General features: G+C 48.2%; 2 protein-coding genes across 3 annotated transcripts in view; one reads left to right on the forward strand and one right to left on the reverse strand.

Annotated features, from left to right (window-relative positions):
• LOC102941373 (scavenger receptor cysteine-rich type 1 protein M130) overlaps nucleotides 1-20937 on the forward strand; it is a 1272625-nt gene that overhangs the window by 705854 nt on the left and 545834 nt on the right. The gene's annotated exons all lie outside the window — the stretch shown is intronic.
• Nucleotides 1-20937, reverse strand: part of LOC122466655 (scavenger receptor cysteine-rich type 1 protein M130-like) — a 45787-nt gene that overhangs the window by 22622 nt on the left and 2228 nt on the right. For both annotated transcript variants that reach the window (XM_043551904.1, XM_043551938.1), the window contains exons 2-4: nucleotides 15856-16170; nucleotides 3886-4200; nucleotides 3328-3633 (exon numbers count right to left, since the gene is read on the reverse strand). In XM_043551904.1, coding sequence (XP_043407839.1) covers nucleotides 3328-3633; nucleotides 3886-4200; nucleotides 15856-16170 — 936 coding nt within the window. The remainder of the gene's footprint in view (nucleotides 1-3327; nucleotides 3634-3885; nucleotides 4201-15855; nucleotides 16171-20937) is intronic.

Here is a 20937-nt window from a genome sequence, read left to right on the forward strand (position 1 = left end):
GCAGATGATCACAATGGCCTTTTTGGGTCTTAAAACTCTACGGATCTATAGATCCATAAGACGGGCTCCTTTTATCCACAAGGGAACCAGATTGGCTGGGCATTAAAATTAATTTTCTAGTGAATTATTTTCCCGCAGGGCCCTGGCCACTTTTAGTGCCCAGGATGGATAAATCGGGGTTGTGCAGCGTCAGGCTGTTGCTTGTATGACCCCTGCCTCATTCACTTTAGAAACTGGAAGGCATGAAGAGAACGAGTAGGGGAGCGCAGGAAGAACTAGGATGCTCTTGTTAAGAGCAGTGACCGTCATTCAGTAGAGCTCAGTTCTGTTCCTTCCTCTGCTGCAGACTTCACAGGTGATACTGAGCAGGTCTCTGAAGCAAGTTTTTATGGGGTCTGATTTGCAGAAGTACTGAATATTCACAACTGCCGATCAGGTCAAGACAAGATGTGGCTGCTCCACTCTTCTGCAGTCAGGCAGCATGGTTGGGTGGAACGAGTACAGGGCTGCGCGTCAAAACACTGAGTTTTATCCTGTCTCCGCTGATGACTCACTGCCTTGGGCAAGTCACTTGGCTTTTCTCTCTCCATTTCACCATCTGTAAAATGGAGCTGTGACATTGCACTCTGTAGGATTTTATGAAAGTATGCTGATGAGTGTGAATATAATGTAACTGAAATATGCTTCATGCAAAAGGTCTTTTTTAAGGTATCATTACAAAGCTTATAATCTACTGAGTGTGGTCATCCTATTTGTATAAATGTATCACTCGTGTATCTGAAACTAGAAATATGAAATATAAACTCTGAGGTCCTATTGTAGTTATGCACAGTGTGGGCCATTCATGGTGGTTTGGAATCTTAATGGCTCCCATTAACCAGGAGAATCGACTGTGGATGGCTCTGTTTTACTTCTAAATCTTCCTGTATACTGGCAAGCAGGTAATGAAGTCTTACAGTGACATGTGATCTTGGCACCTGAACTTGAATCCATCTTTAACCTGGTGCTTTTCCATTGAAAAGGAGGGGTGGGAACCCAGAGAGGGACAAAGGATTCCCACCTTATGCAAAAGATATATAAGTGAGTGGAACAGAACAAAGGGGGCAGCCATCATGAGAAATCCCCTAGCTACCAGCTGAGCTGGAACAAGGGCTGTACCAGGGACAGGATTGTGCCCAGACTAGGTAGGCATCCAGTCTGTGAAAGAAACTTAATGAAACATCTCTCAGGGTGAGATTTTATCTGGATTCAGTTTTATTACTGTATTAGACTTAGATTTGCGTGTTTTATTGTATTTTACTTGGTAACTCACTTTGTTCTGTCTGATACTACTTGGAACCACTTAAATCCTACTTTCTGTATTTAATAAAATCACATTTTACTTATTAATTAACCCAGAGTATGTATTAATACCGGGGAGGGGGGGTAAACAGCTGTGCATATCTCTCTCCGAGTGTTATAGAGGGCGGACAATTTATGGGTTTACCCTGTATAAGCTTTATACAAGGTAAAACGGATTTATTTGTGGTTTGGACCCCATTGGGAGTTGGGCATCTGAGTGTTAAAAACAAGAACACTTCTTAAATTGCTTTCAGTTAAGTCTGCAGCTTTGGGGCACGTGCTTCAGACGCTGGGTCTCTGCTGGAGCAGACTGGCATGTCTGGCTCAGCTAGACAGGGTGCTGGAGTCCTAAGCTGGCAGGGAAAGCAGGGGCAGAAGTAGTCTTGGCACATCAGGTGGCAGCCCCCAAGGGGTTTCTGTGATCCAGCCTGTCACAGGAGCTAATAATAATACTTACCCACCTACTTCCCTGGAGTTTGGTGAGGGTTTATTAATGTCTGGAGAGTACTTAGAACACATAAAGCGCTGCAGAAATGGTGAGTACTCTGGAGAATCAGGCCCGGAGGGTCTCAGGTTGTTGCCCAATCACCCCAAATAAGTAGCGAGTTGGGAATTTTGGCTTTAATCATTATAAGTACAATTTTCAAAAGCATCTAAATGATGTAGGAGCCTAAGTGCCATTTTCAGAAGTGACTTAGGCAGCAAGAGGGAGAAGTCTGCATGGTTCTTGGGCTCCTACGTTACTAGAGAAAATAGGATTTAAGTCTCTAAGTCACTTAGGCACTTTTGAAAATGTTATTCTTGGGCTTCTAAGTGCCTAAGTCACTTTTGAAATGGACCTCATAAGAGTCTGCTGTCTCCTGGGGTGTTATGAAGACAAATTCATTAATGGTTGTGGTGCATTCTCATACTACTGTAACGAGCACAATAGAAAAGTCAATGAAGAAATGAATAATTCTGTATTCACTGCAGTGTTTGTACGGTCTGTAGAGTGAATAAGGCCCTGGGTCACAGGTTGAATGATGAGGATAAAAAGAAATATTCTACAGCTCCTCCATCCCCTGAGCACCATCCTCCCTTTGCACTGCATTTCAACTTTTGGAAAACGAAACATTCAATTTTCCTTTCCAGTTTTTGGATGTACAGGTTTGCCACTTCCTCCCCCTTTCTATTTTTTCACAGAATCAGAATATTAGGATTGGAAGAGACCTGAGGAGGTCATCTAGTCCAATCCCCTGCTCATCTTTTCTTCCACTGTAAAAAGTTAGAAAAAGGAAAAAATGTGTAAGAAAGTAAGAAAGCAGGGGAAAAAATCTTTGGAGTTTTTTCAATTGGAAAGGTGTGAAAAAAGTAAAAAACAACCTTAGTGAGTGAAAGCACTACTTTCTCTGTGATGGGCTACCAAAAATACCCCCAGGAACTCACGTGAGAGAATGAAATGCTGATTTTCAGCAGTTTATAATTCAGCCAAACCTGGAAGGAATCTGACTGCACAAGGAGAAGGCACCACCCTGGCCCCAGCACTGACCCCTTCCCAAATTGCAAAGGCTCCAGCAATCAAGGAAGGTGTGAGAGCTTCTCAAGAAGGTGCCAAGAAGATTTTATCATAGAAAGTGTGAAGCAAGCTCCATATTGGGAGTCACTACCAGCTCCCCCTCTCATTACTATTGGAGAAGGCTGGGGACAATGAATCGGTGACATTGATGTAACCCGAAGGACAAAGTGCTGCCCCTGCTCTGCTGCCCGGGTCAGGACAGAGTTGCTGATCTTTTTACTGGAGAATCCAGGGCTTTCCCAAGGCACAACTGTTCTTTTGTGATGACATTATTGACTTAAATGTTATCTTTAATACATTTACTGTTATTTTCTGTGCTTTGGGATCTAGCTCCCCCTCCCCTTGCTGTGTCCTGAGGTTCCCCTGCTCTGGAGGCAGGGTCACACACTGAGGGGCAGGTGTCCTTAATCCAGCATCTCTCTTGCACTTACCTGAGCAAATCACACCGGCATCATTGTCGTGTGAGCACGGAGAGGCCCCCAGGGCAGTAACAGAGCAATGGCCCAAATGGGTTTCAGTCCCTCTGCAGTGAAATGTGTCTGTCAAGACAGAGCCAGTTCCCTTCCCAAAATACCCTCCTCCTGGGGCTGATACAGCGAAGCCGCAGTCGAGCTGACGACAGAGAACGTTGGCGTCTGGTAAATCCCAGCGTGAGTCACAGAGGGTTCCCCAGGCACCAAGAACCTGGATCTCCACCCTCCCTGAGCACGCTGTGCTGCCGTTCACCAGCCAGAACCCTGTGTGCCCAGGGGAGAAGGGAGAAGGAGTTTAGAGAGGGAGCATTTAAGATATTTTATATTAAATAATTAAGAAAAGGAAAGATGGGGGGATTGAACCCATTCCCATTATATTGAGTTGTTTAAGTTTTACTGGAAGCTGATAGCAGCTTTGTTATCTCAGCTCCCTACAGAGTGAGATCATTTTATTGCTGCACCCTACTCTAAAATACACATCACTGGGATTTTAGAGACATTGTGCCAAATTCTTACTTGAGCATATGACACTTGCATCATTTGCATGTGAGCACGTCTGACTCCCGTGTGATATCCTGGGACAGTACACGAGGTGTGACTCATTCCCTACACACTGGAATTCCTCAGTCCAGATTGGTCCATGTCCTTCTCGGAAATGAGCTCCTCCTGGGATAGATAGAGCTGTTCCACACTGTAGTCCATTACAGATAACACTGGCAGCTTTGAGATCAAAGTGTGCCTCACAGATTGTAGCCCAGGTGTCCCCATGTCTTACTTCCACACGTCCTGAGCAGGCACTGTCCCCTCCAACCAGCTGGAGCTCAGTGTGTCCTAGAAAGCCAATGAAGGATGAAAATTACAAAGGAGCCTTAGGGAGTTAGGTGTTCCACTGCCTTAGAACTTTGGCCAAAAGCTCATCCTGGTGCAGTGGGACAGTGCAGGCAGCAATTAGACATTTTTAAAAAAACAATGTACAACAAATGGAAAGAGGGGAATTCAATAGCAATCGATATACATTGGAAGTTCTGATATAAAGAAAATCGATAAGGGAAGCTAAAGCTATCGGGGAAACTCCATAGTTGACAGGGCTAGGAACAATAATGACCATTTTTTTTCAGTATATTAGGAGTAAAGACAAACAAACAAACAAATCCTAACAAAGGTGTAGCCCATTACAAATGGAGATGGTAAAATAGTTTATAATGATGCAAATAAGGCACAAGTGTTCAATAAACATTTCCGGGTTTTGGATAGAAGCAGGTTGTGTATTCATACTATGTGAAGAGGGTGAACCACTCTGCAGTCTGTTGGTAACTAAGGAGGATGTTAAACAGTATCTAGTAGGGATAAACTTTTTAAAAAAATCAGCAGGCCTGAATAGCTTATGAAATCTTGGAATAAATAGAAATGTAGGACTGGAAGGAACCTCACAAAGTTATCTAGTCCATCCCCCTACACCAAGACAGGTTTAAGTATACCTAGTCCATCCCTGATAGATGTTTGTCTAACTTGTTCTTAAAAGTCACCAATGACGGGTGAGACGAGTTCAGTCACAGACACCCCCGTGGCACTGTCACCTCATGTTCTGAAATTACCTCTGAGCCCGTTTTCCCTGCCAGCTTGGGACTCCAGAACCTTGCCTTGTTGAGCCAGACATGTTAGCCTGCTGCAACACAGACCCAGATCTGGTCCACACCCCAAAAGCTGCAGGCTTCAACCAAAAACTGCTCAGCAGGTCACCTTCCCCAACACCCAGACACCCAGATCCCAATGGGATCCAAATCCCAAATAAATCCATTTTACTCTGTATAAAGCCTATACAGGGTAAACTCATAAATTGTCCGCCCTCTATAACACTGACAGAGAGATATGCACAGCTGCTTGCTCCCCCAGGTATTAATAACTTACTCTGGGTTTATTAATAAACAAAAGTAATTTTATTAGGAATAAAAAGTCAGATTTTAGTGGTTTCAAGTAATAACAGAGAGAACAAAATCAGTCATCCAGCAAAATAAATCAAAAACACGCAAGTCTAAGCCTAATACATTAAGACACTGATTACAGGTAAAATCTCACCCTCAGAGATGTTCCAATAAGCTTCTTTCACAGACTAGACTCCTTTCTAGTCTGGGCCCAATCCTGTCCCCTGGTACAGTCCTTATTAGTTCCACCAGACATCTGAGGTGGAAAACAGGGGCTTTTTCATGACTGGCAGCCCCAAATGTCCTGCTCCACCCCTTTTTATAGCTTTGGCACAAGGTAGGAATCTTTTGTCCCTACCCCTCCTTCTAAATGGAAAAGTACCAGATTTAAGATGGATTTAAGATGAATGTCCTGTGAGACCTCATTGTTCATTACCCACAGGCTGGCCCACACGTACACAGGAAGGCTTTCAGGTAAATAAACCATCTACAACCAATTGTCCTAGTCACTGGGAGCCATCAAGATTCTAAACCACCATTAATGGCCCATACTTTGCATAATTACAATAGGACCTCAGAGTCATACTTCATATTTCTAGCTTCAGCTACAGGAATGATACAGACATACAAATAGGAGGAATATATTCAGTAGGTTATAACTTTTGTTTTGATACCTTACATGAGACCTTTTGCATAAAGCATATTCCAGTTACATCATATTCACACTCATAAGCATATTTCCATAAAACATATGGAGTGCAATGTCACAACGGGGATTCCACAACCTCCCTAGGTATCTTGTTCCAGTACTTAACTATCCTTATAGTTAGAAAGTTTTTCCTAATATCTGACCTGACTCTCCCTTGCTGCAATCTAAGTGGATTACTTCTTGTCCTACCTACCCATTGTAGAGAGAGAGCCCAAAACTGGACACACTGCTCCAGCTGAGGCCTCACCAGTGCTGAGTACAGAAGAACAATTACCTCCTCTGTCTTATATATGACAATTCTGTTAATAAAATCCAGAATGACATTTCCTGTTTTCAAAACAGCATCACCCATTTCAGTCTGTGATCCAGTATAAGCCCAGAACATTTTCTGCAGAATTGCCGCCTAGTCAGTTATTCCCCATTTTGGATTTTTTGCATTTGATTTTTCCTTCCTAAGTCTAGTACTTTGTACTTGTCTTTACTGAATTTTAATTAACTGATTTCAAACCAATTCTCCAATGTATCAAGGTCATTATGAATTCTAATACTCTCATCCAAAGACCTTGTGACCCCTCCCAGGTTTGTGTCATCCACACATTTTATGAGTTTATTCTCTACTCCATCATCCAAATCATTAATGAAAATATTGAATAGTACCAGGCCCAGGAGAGTGATATTATTTATGTATCCATAGGAACACAGTGACCAGAGAGAAAAGTGTTAAAACAACTAAAGGCCAAAGGGCATATGGCTTACGTAATCCTCAGCATTTCCCTCAAAACCTGGGGTGGCCCAACCTATCCCAGGTACCCCTGCTTCTGGGGACTGGGTTTCAATCTCCTTCCCTGCAGACCCTGCCTCTCCCCCTCTTTTCATCAGGGCTCCCCTTTTGATGGTTCCCAAGCTCTTTGTTTAATTTTCCACTTGAAGGGCCCCTCCCCTCTCCCAAGCTAGGGGGGTTGTGCCCAGCTTGGTCAGAGGCAAAAGCCCTGAGGGGCCGGATCCGGCCCATGGGCCGTAGTTTGCCCACCCTTGACCTACTGACTTCAGTTTACAGCAGCATATGCTCAGCACTTCTGAGCACCCATAAAATGAGGAACACACAATTAATGACCACCTGTGAAATATTTGGTTTCAGAGACTTGCCAAGCATCACATAGGATCTCTGTGGCAAAGGCAGGGAGAGAATCCCATTCCGCAGGGCAGGATTCAGCTGCCTTAACAAGAGACCCTCCTTTCTCTTTCTGCAATCCCCTGCCTCACACACAGCACACTTTGCAGTTTCTGCAACCAATGAGGCAGGGTCCTACACAGACCAGCCTCCTTCACGCCACAACCAACCCTGATTCAGAGCACTGTCTAGCATAGGCGTAGTTTGACTGCTATATTTGGGGGGGACAGAGAGCACACGCACACACACACACACACACACACGCATGCTGAAGCCAGTTATCTTGGCTCACTGACTCTCCCTCCCCCCACCCCAGCCTGGAGCGGTCTCTGGGCTGCCAGGGCTGGGGACGGGGCAGGATGGCTTAATGGGTGAGCCCCAGCTGCTGCTGTCTGCTGCAGCGACCTGAGCTTGGGAGCTGTGGCCACTCCAGCACCGGCTGTTGCAGAGATGTTGCTGCTCTGGGGCCTCCCAGGGCCGTTGCAGCTGCCTCCCTGCCGGGGCTGCTGGACTGCCAAGGGGACGCCACATGCTGGGCTCCTGCTCCCTGCTCCCATTCCTCTATCTCCTTCTCTTCCCCATCCCACCCCCCTTCACCTGCCCGCTGCCCCGTGCCCCATCCCCCTTTCCCAGTGTCCTCTGCCCCCCTGCAGGCACTCACCGTTTTACAGGAAACGGGCAGGCACTAGGACCCAGGAAGCAGTGCACAGCTGCAGAGCTACAACCCGGACCAGCTACTCTCAGCCTCAGGAGAAGTGGCCCCATCCCCTGCCCCCGTTCCCTGCACCGACCCCGCGTGCCCCCCATGCCTTTACTCTGCCAATGCCCCCCTGCATCCTCCCAAACTCTGCCCATGCTGTCTGTCCTGTGCACTGAATGAGGCAGGGGTCTCATGGAGAAAATAGCTTGTTATCATGGAATTAAAGACAGTATCTTAACGCAGATGTACAAGTGGGCCACAATAAAGTTACGAAGACAACTTTAATTCTGCCATTTAGTTATTTTTTACAGCTCAACTTTGCAAACTTAACGTTCCTTTAAAGTAATGTTTTGTGCATAATTTCCGAGGTTTTTAAAAAAGCAAACTGAAAAAACAGAAGTTCCAAGATGCAGAATCATGTTGCCACCCTCCGGATGCCACCCGTCTCAGTTTTACGGGGACAGTCCGTTTTTTAGCTTCTGTGTCCGGGTGTCATTTAGGGTTGCCAGGTGCCTGGTTTTCTACTGGAAAGTTCGGTCAAAAAGGGACCTAAATGACACCTGAACCAAAAACCTGGTTTCCATGGGGGGGGACCGGGTCATTTTCCATGGGGCGGGGGGGGGGGGCGGAGGGCCGGGAAACCGGGTCATTAATCTGTGCCAGCCCCTGCTCAGCCAGGACGGCTTCCTACCTCCAGGCAGGCTGCTTGAGATGATCCAGCAAGTGACGAGGGGAGAGGGGGAGTGAGCAATGAGGCCAGAGCCTTGAGGGGAAGAGGCAGAGAAGGGGCGGGGCCTTGAGGAAAGAAGTGGAGCAGGAGCGGGGCCTGGGGGGAAGAGGTGGAGAAGGGCGTTGCCTTGGGAGGAAGAGGTAGGCAGGGGGTAGAGCCTCAAGGATCCGGTTACCAGCCATGAGAAAGATGGCAACCCTGTGACACCCACATGGGTCATCAGCAGGGTTGGAACCTTTAGATCTACCACAGAAATCACTGCCACTTGAGCTAATGGAGTAACTGACAGTAGTAGTAGGTTGTCATCCTCTTTGTGGACCAGCACTAGACGGGATCAGAAAATTTTGTTGGAGAGTTTGACAGATATTTGCTGACAGCAGGGGAATAGCAAAACTCAGGGATCCTGGTTCCATTCCAGGCTCTGGAGAGGTGTGTGTCCTGGTAGTGACAGACCCGTCTACCCCTGTTTCCCAAAGCCTAACCCCTTCTGCCCCATCCCCTCCGAGCAGTCCCTGTAAGTTACATTGCTCGGGGGGAAGGGGTTGTTTTCACAGCCCTGAGCGATGTAACTTACATCAGCGTAAGCAGTAGTGTAGACAAGGCCTCAGTGTGCAGCCACACCGTCCACATGGACACTCGGTGCATGGCAGGACAGTGCAGGGTAGATTTACATCCCAGCTTGCCATGCATTAAATGTTCATGTAGATCTGCTCTCAGACTCCCACAGCCCACTCTGGCTGCTTATTCCAGTCTCGTCACCCAGTTAGTCTTAGACTCCCCTGACACCCTGGTTCCTCATCTGGTCTGTTTCCTCACCCACCTCCAGTTCCTCCTCACTGGTTCCCAGTCCCAGACTCCTCCCCCAGTCAGTCCCAGTCTCCCCCAGCTCCCCAGCTCCTTGCTCAGCACGTCACAGTCTCTCCCCACCCAATCCCTCTCCTAATTGCCCTGCCTAGCCAGTCCTAGTCTCTTTCCCCCTCCTCCCAGTCCCAGGCTCCTTGCCCAGCCAGTCCCCATCTCCCGCTTTCTCTCCCAGTCCCAGTTTCTCTCCATCCACCAACCTCCGGACTCAGAATATTCCCCCTGAATCCTTACCCTCTTCTACTTTCCCCTGCCACCCCGGTCTGCATTCAGTTCGGGTAGCTTCCTCCTCACACTGCCAGGGCCCAGTAGGTGGATACAGTCTCCCTCATCTCCATTCTAGTGCCTGGTGACACTCTGGCCCACAGCAGCCAGGAGCATTATTTCAGCATAATTTTATTGGTTACATATCTTGCCACTGCTGCAGCCCCTCTTCGGGGACCATCACCTTCTTGCGGTGAAGGGGCTTGTGTGCTCCAATGATCCTCAGAGCTATGTTGCAGGGAGATTCATTTTTCTTCAAATTTGGTATAATGAGAAGATTCCGGAAGACTTGAGAAATGCCAACATTGTTACAATCTTTAAGAAAGGAGATAAATTGGAGTGTGGAAATTATTGTGGCATTGACTTGCTGTCTGCAGCAGGGAAAATTCTTGCCCATATCCTCTTAAACCGATTACTTTCCCTTGCTGAGGAAATATTGCCGGAATCTCAGTGCAGTTTCAGACCATCCTGCTGGACAGCCAATATGATCTTCGTTGCCCACCAAATCCAGGAAAAGTCTCGGGAGCAAAATCAGGACCTGTACATGGCTCTCATCGATTTGACAAAGGCCTTCAATTCTGTCAATCGCGAAGCCCTGTGGGAAGGTGCTGGCCAGATTTGGCTGCCCTCCAAATTCTATTAAAGGGCCTAAGGCTTCTTCATGGTGAGATGACTGCCACCGTCCTCTGTAATGACCTGGGGATGGATCCTTTCATCGTCAAAACTGGGGTTAAGCAAGGATGTGTTATTGCCACAACCCTGTTCTCCATGTATTTAGCAGTCATTTTGGTCCTTGTTAAAGACCGCCTCCCCACTGGAGTTGACATTCAATATAGAATGGATGGGCTGTTTATTAATCTTTGACATTTCTGCTCAAAGTCTAAAGTCCTCAGGGTGTCCATTACTGTTCTTCAAAACGTTGATGACTGTGTCATAGTCAAGCACACTGAGAATGACCTTCAGTCCACACTGGATTCTTTTGCACAAACTTACTGAAGCCTATGACTCTCACTCCATATCAAGAAAGCTAAAGTGATCCATCAGCCTGCTTAAGGCCTTGCACATGAGCCACCACAAATCACCGTCAAGGGACAGACTTTGGAGAGAGTTGAGGACTTCTGTTACCTCGGTCGCCAACTTTCTCAAAATGCAAAAATTGACAGTGAGATCCAGCACAGGATCCAGTGTGCAAGTGCTTCCTTTGGGAAACTGCTCTGGCGCATTTTCACAGACTGTGACCTACGGGAGGAAACCAAGATCCAGGTCTATGAGATAATTGTTATTCCTACACTCCTTTTTAGATGCAAAACCTGGGTGACCTATCGACAGCACCTCAAGAGTCTGGAGAGGCACCACCCACGATGCCTCTGGAAGATCCTTTGCACCAAGTGGGAAGATCGCTGCACTAACACCAGCATCCTCATTGAAGCTAATGTCACCAGCATTGAAGCAATGATCCTCACTCACCAACTCCTCTGGACTGGACATTGTGTGCAGATGCCAGACACTCACATCCACAAACAAGCCCTCTACTCTCAGCTCACCCATGGTCGGAGATCCCGTGGTAGTCAGAGGAAACCCTACAAAGAGACACTGAAAGCGTATCTCAAGAAAACGCATCACAAGCTGGGAGGAGCAAGCAACCAACCGATCTCAGTGATGCCACATCCTCCAACAGGCAGTGGCCCGCTTTGAGGAGAAGTGCCTTGCCCTCGAAGTTGAAAAGAGAGAGGGAAGGAAGGAAAGAAAAAGAACTTTCTCCCAGGAGGCAGGTGACCCGTCAGGAAACATCTGTACCTACTGCGGGCAGATCTATGATTCCAGGATCGGACTCCAGAGTCCTCTCAGGACCCAGATGTAAATCTGTGGTAGAGATCATCCTGGAATGGAGGGATCGCCCATGATGGTGATGCTGCTGCTGCAACCAATGAGGCTGTGGGCCTATAGACAACAGCCTCTGTCACTGTGCATCCCTGATTCACTCCCTGGGCACCATCCAGCCCGTGCACTGACTGAGGCAAGGACTTTGGCAGAAGAGAATGTTTTGGCAAAGTTTGGTATTAATCCAACCAGAAATGAAAACTGAAACTGGACGAGAAGGGATTGAGAGTGACAAAACGGCTGAGGTAATAGCTTTTATTGGACCCTCTCCTGTTGGTGAAAGAGACAAGCTTCTGAGCTGACACACAGCTCTTCTCTGTCAGATCAAACGTTTCTCTCTCTCCAACAGAAACGGGTCCAATAAAAGATATTGCCTCACCCACCTTGTCTCTCTAATATCCCTGGGACTAACACGGCTACAGCAACACTGCATATCAGAAGACGACTGTCACTTTTGGGAAAGTTTTCTAGTGTTCTGTCAGGTCAGCATCTCTCAAAAATTGCTTGGTGCAGAACCATCACAGCTCCCGTATGAGTTTGTTCTCAGTGATATCTAGTGCACAGCGCAGTTTGTCGACAGATGACTGGTTATTTCTGGCATAATTCTGAATGGACCCAATCTTGAGTCCTTTATTCCGTTTCCACTCAGTCTGTACAACGCAAACTCATATTACAGTTGTGACGTTATTGCCATGAACTGTGACCGTATAGATCATTGTCTAGGGGAAGGTTGTAGTTTGCTGGTTATGATTATGCTGCCTGTACGTGTGTATCATTTTTGTATTCGAAGTTATGAATATTGGCTATGTACTTATTTGATTCTAAGTAGCCTCAGTGAAGCATTTGGTCGGCTTCTGGAGAAAGGACTATTCTCAGTAAGTGCCCAATCAAGAAACACTTAACTGACAATGGACTTTGGGAGACACCAATCCACATCTGAGCTTTCCTGGGAACATTCAAACTAACATGTAAACAATGGCGTCGGCCTGCAAAAAGCTGAATCATTCATAGACGTGACTTGCCCAGGTGACTGCAAACTCCATCTTGTGCAGGGGATTTTACACAGGAGGACAAGGGGGTTTCCAACCACAAGAGAAAGACTATATAAGCCCCTGTGGAACTACCCTGCCAGCACGGCAGGGGTTAAAGGGAGCCTTTGGGCCCAGCTAGCACAACCCTGCTATACCTGCAGCCAATGCCAGGGCTGGGGGGTAGAAAAGGAGAGAGCCTGGCTCAGTTGAGGGCTGACTGGAGAAGAGGCAGGAGCTATCCGCCTCCCTACCTGAGGGGAAGGGGCACTAGCCTGCCAGCTGGGGCAGCCACCAGGGAGTAATCACTGTCTCCCCAGACAAGGGGGACTGTGGAGGAGACCTAGGAGCCTCCAGCAACTGAGGTAACTGGGTTCCTGAAGCCCAGAGACGTGGTGGGGTTCAGTCTCCCCAAACTTACAGCTTCCCCATTTGAAGGAGCCTGAGACTGCAGCATGATGCCACCCAAGATCCACAAAAGGGTGCTATGGGATGCAAGCCACCCAGCAAATGGGACTAGAGGGGCCAGGCTCCAAACAAAAAGGACACTGGTAGGAAGTAGCCCAGAGCAGAGAATTTAGACTCCCTGCTAGGAGACCTCCCCTATTCAGGGGTTGATGCATGCAGAGCCCTGGGCTGGGACTTGGTAGAGAAAGAAGGCCTGGGTTTCCTTACCCCACTGCCTAAAAGATTGAGGGAAATTGATCTTCTAAACAAGGAGCTGAAGATCAGGAACACCAACCACTAGGCAGCCTAGCTCTTCAAGGGCCCTGTTACAAACCTGAACTTTATTCCCACTACAAACATGCAGCTCTAGCTGACATACAGGTGCAGTTATACAGAAAGAACTTTTGCTCTGTTACCCCTTTCATTTGTGTACCGCTCCCTCCTCCTGGTGAGGTTCAGAGAAGAAGAACTCTCTGTTGGGCACTTGTTAGGTGGGCAGCACAAGGCATTGTGCCATTGTTATTTCCAGGTTAGGGGGTTTACATTGGTGAAGGTCCATCTGTTTTCTGCAGAGTTGCAAGGTCCTGACAATGAAGCTCATTTTTGTAAAGTTCCTGCCCAACTCCTCTTTTTATTGTTTACAAATACTAGGAAATGGCAGCTGTGAGCAGGGTCTGAATGAGTTCTCCCCTGACAGCTGCTGGGAGGAGGAGAGACTTTGGGAGCAAACTGTATTTACGTGAACACACCTCCTCTGCCTAGATATCAGCAGATAGAGCCGTGTTGCTCAAAGTGATCAACTTGGCGAGTGTTGGGTTACAAATCACCTTAGTACTGAATGCAGGGGTAGTGAAATGTTGTTATCAATGTTGTTGTCTTTACTGTTTGAGTAAAGGGGAGCAGAACTGTGCTTAACCTGTCCCAAATGAGGGGGTCACCCTCAGCTGAAAAGAACTTGTTAAGTCAGGGACTTGAATGCTAGACCTCTGTAAATCTAAGAGGGGTGTGTTAGCCAGAAGGTGTGGATTCTTCTTAAGGGTTCTTGGTCTGGTTTAATCTATTTCTCCCCACTGTTCAAAAATAGAGCTAAATAGGTTCTATTAGGAGTTCTTTAACTATGTTAAGTGCTTATTAGAACTGAAAACGCTTGTGGTGGCATAGTATTTCTGTCTAGCCTGGTTTATTGAGAGCTGACAATGATTAGAAGCTGGGGGGACTCTCAAGAGACTGATATGTACAGGTCTTAGGAACGAGGCTGGTAGAGAGGCTAGGTGGCCAGCAAAGAGGAACAGTGGCTGGTGAGCTAACCAGCCAGAGCAAGTGCTCAGATGGTAGAGCAAACAAGGTGTCTTCTTTCCTGGGTAGAAGATGAACTTTCACAGATTCACCTCTGAACTCTGGGTCCTCACTGACCAAGGACAACCACTGTGAGTGAATTTCACAGATGGTGTGAAGTGGGGTGTGATGAAGGAACGGAGAGGGACACAGAAAAGGAACTTTTGGTTGTAGAACTCAAGAACATGAGGTGGAAGGCGCTGCCCCACACACGCTGGGGTGGGTGCCCTGCTCACAGTTTTATGATTATGAATCCCGCTTGCAGCATTTTCCCTAATTAATGTCACGTGATTTCCCTCCTTTCATTAAAAGTTTCTTTTCTATACGCAGACTCTGCTTGTGAGTGGGGAAGTATTACCTCTCTAAGGCACCCAGGGGTGGTATGTAATTTTCCAGATTACTGGGAGGGGGCTCAAACCGGTTCTGTGTCATATTGTTGAAAAGGAACCCCTGGATATTGAACCAAGCCCTGGTTGCTGCTGGCTCCACCTGGCAGAAGGGTTACACATACACACACACACGCACTAACCCTGTGAAGAGAATGTTGAGGTGTGTCACTGAAACACTCAAAATCCAGGAAAGGGTTGAGATTAAACCCTGCCCTGAGCTCCCATCGCCAGGGGGAGCTGCTAAAACTTTTGGAACTATAGGAAAATATTCTACTCTTCCTTGTGCTATTTCAGGGGAAGATATTATTCCTACTAAATGTTCAGAAGAGAGAACTTAAAAATAAAACTTATAATGGGTCTGTAGCTGTAATGTTAACTATTCAGTTACAACAAATGCCTGCATAATATGATATCCCTGTGCTGTGTAGGGTTGAGGTATATTTTTGGCTGAGCTCTCTATTCTACTCTAGATCTACAGGGTATCAGAGAGTGTGAAATTTTCTATTACTGGTTGGTCCAAAACATGAGAAGTAACAGAGCAGACGGGGGAGTGCTTTTGGCAAAATCTAATTCTGGCCAAGCTGGGAGAATCTGCCCATTCCTTGGTCACCCAAGAGGGTGGCAAAGGGGCTACATAAATGCCCCAGCCTCTGTACCTCTGCGGTTAGGTGTCTGGGTCTGGATTTTAGCATGAGTGTAACATTTTCAAAAGTGCCTCAGTGACTTAGGAGCCTACGTGACATTTTCCTTTTCCATTTTCTCTCCTATCTGCATTTTTAGACCCATTCAGAGGGAAAGGGAAAGGAACGATGTGGCACTGAAACAACTGGAAATGAGATAATGAAAACGCTTCACAGTCACACAGGGGGCTCCTCAGTGGCCAGAGACATGAACAGTAATAATTACAGTTCAGTAATAACAATAATTACAGGACTTCCTCTGCTTTTTGTTCATTTCTCGTTACGGTCACAGGCACACAACACGCTGTGGGTTCAAGCCCTTTTGTCTCAGGGGATTTCCTTTTCAGGACAGAGGTGGCTGATTCTTACCTGAACAGGTCACTCCAGCATCCAGGCCATGATAACAGTTATGCACTTCCCATCCCCTGTTCCCGCACTGCCAGAGAGCAGACTCAGTACCAGCACAGGCAACGTCATCAAGCCAAATTGGTCCATATCCTGCTCCAAAATGAGCATTACGATGGGCACTGACAGCAGCTCCACATTCCAACTGCTTACAGACAACCCCAGCATCTGTCATGTCCCAGGAATCACTACACACAGTCCCCCACTGATCCTGGTGTTTAACCTCCACTCTCCCGGCACAGGGGCTGCCTCCATCTGCCAGCCTCAGCTCCTCAGCACCTTTAAAGAGAGACACAGAGCAGGGTCAGAGCAGCAGGGAGCCCCCTCCTCAGCAGTATCACAGCAGAGTCCGCGCTCGACAGCAGGGGATCCGTGCCCAGAACCAGGAGAATGGGACATGTCCAGAGCTGCCTCATGGCGTCACCTTCTCACGTCTCAGGGCCTCGCACTCGGGGCTGTCACTGCTGCAGCTCTCCCCTTTTTATCCCCACTCTGGTGGTTTGGGGAGTTTTTACCTGTCTCGTGAGAACATGATGGAAGGTGCCAACTCATGGAGTTTCCCTTACTCCAAATGGCGCCATCTCCTGTCACTGTCACTGGGGCTGAAGCCAGCGAGATGGTGGGGAGACGGTCTGCAGTGGGGTAACAGGGAGGCAGGAGAGAAAGTCGGAAGGGAGGGGACAGGGATCTGAAATTGGGGCAGGAGGGAGCAGTGGAGATGGAGCACAGGGTGGTCTGGATGGGGGAGCAGGGAGCATAGGGCTGGAGTGGTTATTGAGCAGGGGACAGGAGGGAGGAGAAGGGGGTCTAGACAAGCAGATCTGCATGGAGAGGTGGAGAGAGGAGGGGTCTGGAGTGGGGGACAGGAGTGAGAAGTGAGGAGGGGGTGAGGAATCCGACAGGAGGGAGAGAGGGGGAGGGGGATAGAGCAGAGAGGGGGCAGAAGGAGGCATGGGGAGAAGAGGGGGTTCTAAAAAGGGGGGAAGAAGGAGGTAGGGGTGGGGAAGGGTGATCATGTGTAGGGGAGGAGGGAGGGACTCTGAAGCAGGGTAGCAAGAGGGTGAGGAGGGGAGGGGTGTGGAGCAGAGGATGGGAGGGAGGGGAGGTAGCCTGGAGCAGGGGGAGATGAGGGAGAACTGGGAAGGACGGAGGAACCAGGATGGAGTGTGGGGAGTCTGGTGCTGGTAGATAGGAGGGAGGGGAGGGCTTCTGGAGCAGGGGGACAGGAGAGAGTATCGGGGCAGGGAACAGAGTCTGGAGTAGGCAGGGGATGGGATCAGGAGTGTGAGGGGGCAGGAGCAAAGGAGAGAAGGGGAGGGGGCTCTAGAATGGGGGCAGTGCTTTCCCGCCTCAGGCAGAGAAGTTGCAAGGGTGGGGTGGGGGAAGCCTGGGAAGTGTTGCTGTTTGCAAATGGCTAAATCAACCCTGCCCTGTTACGGTGACATTATAGCAGATGTGAATGATTGATGTCAGCGTGACGGTCTCCAATATCTGTAACTCACCCCTGAACAGTAACAGAAGTTCTGTGTGTAAGTGTGAACTAAGCTGCATGAATTAGCTCAGTGGCTGTCCAGCTATTTCCCAGTCATCCCTTCGTCTGTCAGAGGAACTGAACCAGGACGGGAGAGCGAAGGCAGTGCTGGGCAATGGACGGCAGTTCCCGTCTCAGGGGTGAGGGGAGGGTAAGCGCAGTCTCCAGCTGAGCAGCCAGGGGGAGTCGTGCAGTTTGGGTGCATTAAATGGTGACTTTTCAGTCTGCAGTTCTCACCCCCATGCGGGCCGAGGAATAGAGGGGGGTTCTACAGTCCAGAGACAGACTGAGTAACATGACTGGATGGTTTTTATAACCTCGTAATTTTAGTTCTGTGTAGCTTGGCATTACAGCCTTGTGCTCCCCACAGGAGTTTCCTCTCCCCACCTCCCCACACATTTCCCTCTTCCACTGGTCTCTTCCCACCCGCCTCCCCTGGGCTCTTCCCCCTTCTCTTCTCCCCTTTCTACCTGGCCTCTCTGCCCTGCATGTACAGGCTGCTCCTTACCAACATGAGAAGCAGACTCTGCCCCCACTCCCTGACACTGGCTTTTCTCCCAGTAGCTCTGAGCTCCACCCCTGTCCCCAGTTGTCTCTACAGCTGTTTGCATTTCTGGGGGTTGTGGAGAGACAAAGCTGGCTGCTGGGAGGGAGGCAGTTAACAGGGAATGTGAGGAGGGGCCACTGCCTGCCACACAATCCTGGGATATTGGCTGGGAGAACTGGTCCACAGGACAGCGTGTGAAAAGCCAGGACTGTCCCTGAGACTGGGAGCAAGTCCAGGCATCATTACAACGCCCAGGAGTTACAGCTACATGCAGAGTTCCACTGTGAGCCCTGGAACAGGCTGGTTGCAGCGGTGGATGGCTGAGCCAGGGACACCGTGTTTATGGAGCCTCCGTGGAGCTCAGAGAACAGTGCAGTTCACACCAGTACGTGGCCAGACCATCCTCCTCCTTTAATGCCAAGGAAATACAAAACACTCACTTTGCTGCTATCCACAGGGGCATTTATTCAGGTACGGCTCACTTCAGTGCAGTCCTACAGGCAACTCATGGGGCCTGATCTGCACTGAGAAAAATAGGGGCTTTTTTTCAATGGAGTTAACTCCGTGATGTTCACTTGTGGCAGGACCCAAGGCTGCAACACTGCTCTAGCTAAGTGCACACACAGTTCTGTTTCCCTGCGCCCAGTAGAAACTAAGAACAGCCGGCAGTTTCCTTGCTCAGAAATCCCCCAGCCTGCCCCTCCAGTGAGCTCCAACTGGCTTTGTTTCTTTTCTGCTTCCAAGATCCCGGTCACAACTCCTTCTACTGGCTTCTCCCCGCAACAGACACAGTCTGACGCCAGTATCCTAGCCCCTGCATTGGCAACAATGGAAACCCCTCGCTTAGCTCTGCCCTGCCCATGTGCCCAGTGCCTTTGGCAGTAGCCCCCACTGTCTGCAGCTGTTTTTACTACATAAAGGATCTTGATTGCTCCATCTGTTGAGCCTGAAAGAGAGTTCTCGCCCTGCCATTGGCTTTCATGAGGTCTGTGATTGTCTTAGGATCGAAGACTCCCCAATGGCAGCCATCAGCACCTTTCCGGATAACAATCACATTTACAGACGGCACCTCTCATATGCTGGCTCCACTTCTGTGACCCAACTTGGAAGAATGACCCCACCCAGCACTCTGAACGTTGGGGAAGTTCAGATCTGGGTCTGGGAGTGAAACCTGCAGCTTTGGCCCACCCCTGATATATTCTCATTTGTTGGTCTGAACCCCACTGAATTTTACAAAATAGTTTTCCCACACAATGTAAAGAGGTCAATAATTGTGAAACACGATCTTCTGGCAAAGATTGACCTGGCCTCTACTCAGGGCTTAGGGAGGAGAATTGGGGCACTGAGGGAAACGGAAGAGTAGCTACATGGTGATATCCCCTATATTGTAAACTCCCCCAAATCACTGCATCTGTGTCATGTGAAGCAAACTCAGATTTCCAATAGAAAATAAAAAAATATGAAAGAGATGATGCACATTTCCTCAGCAATCAAAAAAAAAAAACTTTGATCTGAGCTTGTGCTTGGTATCACTATATGACGTTATCCCACAAATAGCTGGAGAGTATTTTATGCTCCCCATGTCACTGTGTCTGCATCATGTGAAGCAGTCAAATTTCCCATAGAAAATAAAAAATATTCAGGGGATGATGCACATTTGCTTATAAATCCAACAGAAATACACTGAGCTGAACATGTGCTTGGCATCACTATATGACACCATCCCACAATCATGCAGTAATTTATCCCGCACGTGGTAATAATTGTCCGTCCCCTGCAATGTCAGTCTGATCAGCAGAAGTCACCACAGAATTCCATGCTTTCCGGTCATGTACAGCTGTGTCATGGGCTCTAATCCCAGCACATTATATAGGAACTTCTTGGGAATCTGAAATATAAACTCCAAGTAACCTGCTAGATGGTTGGTTAGCTAAGGATTTTCTGGGTACCAGCCCCTACTCAATGCACAGTGACTGAACTATCTGTGAAATATAGATCAGGGCAGGTTTTTCTCTAAGGGTATGTCTACACTACAAAATTAGGTCGAATTTATAGAAGTCGTTTTTTTAGAAATCAGTTTTATATATTCGAGTGTGTGTGTCCCCACAGAAAATGCTCTAAGTGCATTAAGTCATTAACTCGGCTGAGTGCTTCCACAGTACCTAGGCAAGCGTCGACTTCCGGAGTGTTGCACTGTGGGTAGCTATCCCACAGTTCCCGCAGTCTCCGCTGCCCATTGGAATTCTGGGTTGAGATCCCAATGCCTGATGGGGCTAAAACATTGTCGTGGGTGGTTCTGGGTACATATTGTCAGGCCCCCCTTCCCTCCCTCCCTCCCTAAAGAAAGGGCAGACAATCGTTTTGCACCTTTTTTCCTGAGTTACCCATGCAGACGCCATACCACGGCAAGCATGGAGCCCACTCAGCACCGTATGTCTCCTGGGTGCTGGCAGACGTGGTACTGCATTGCTACACAGCAACAGCAACCCTTGCCTTGTGGCAGCAGACGGTACAGTAGGACTGGTAGCCATCATCGTCGTGTCCGAGGTGCTCCTGGTCGCCTCTGTGAGGTCGATCAGGAGCGCCTGGGCAGACATGGGCGCAGGGACTAAATTTGGAGTGACTTGACCAGGTCATTCTCTTTAGGCCTGCAGTCAGTCCTATTGAACCATCTTATGGTGAGCAGGCAGGCGATACGAATTGCTAGCAGTCCTATTGTACCATCTTCTGCCAGGCAGCCATGAGATGTGGATGGCATGCAGTCCTTCTGCACCGTCTACTGCCAGCCAAAGATGTAAAAGATAGATGGAGTGTATCAAAACAAGAAATAGACCAGATTTGTTTTGTACTCATTTGCAACCCCGCCCCCCATCTAGGGGACTCATTCCTCTAGGTCACACTGCAGTCACTCACAGAGAAGGTGCAGCGAGGTAAATCTAGCCATGTATCAATCAGAGGCCAGACCAAC

This window comes from Chelonia mydas, chromosome 1 (assembly GCF_015237465.2).
Source record: "Chelonia mydas isolate rCheMyd1 chromosome 1, rCheMyd1.pri.v2, whole genome shotgun sequence".
Lineage (NCBI taxonomy): Eukaryota > Metazoa > Chordata > Testudines > Cheloniidae > Chelonia > Chelonia mydas.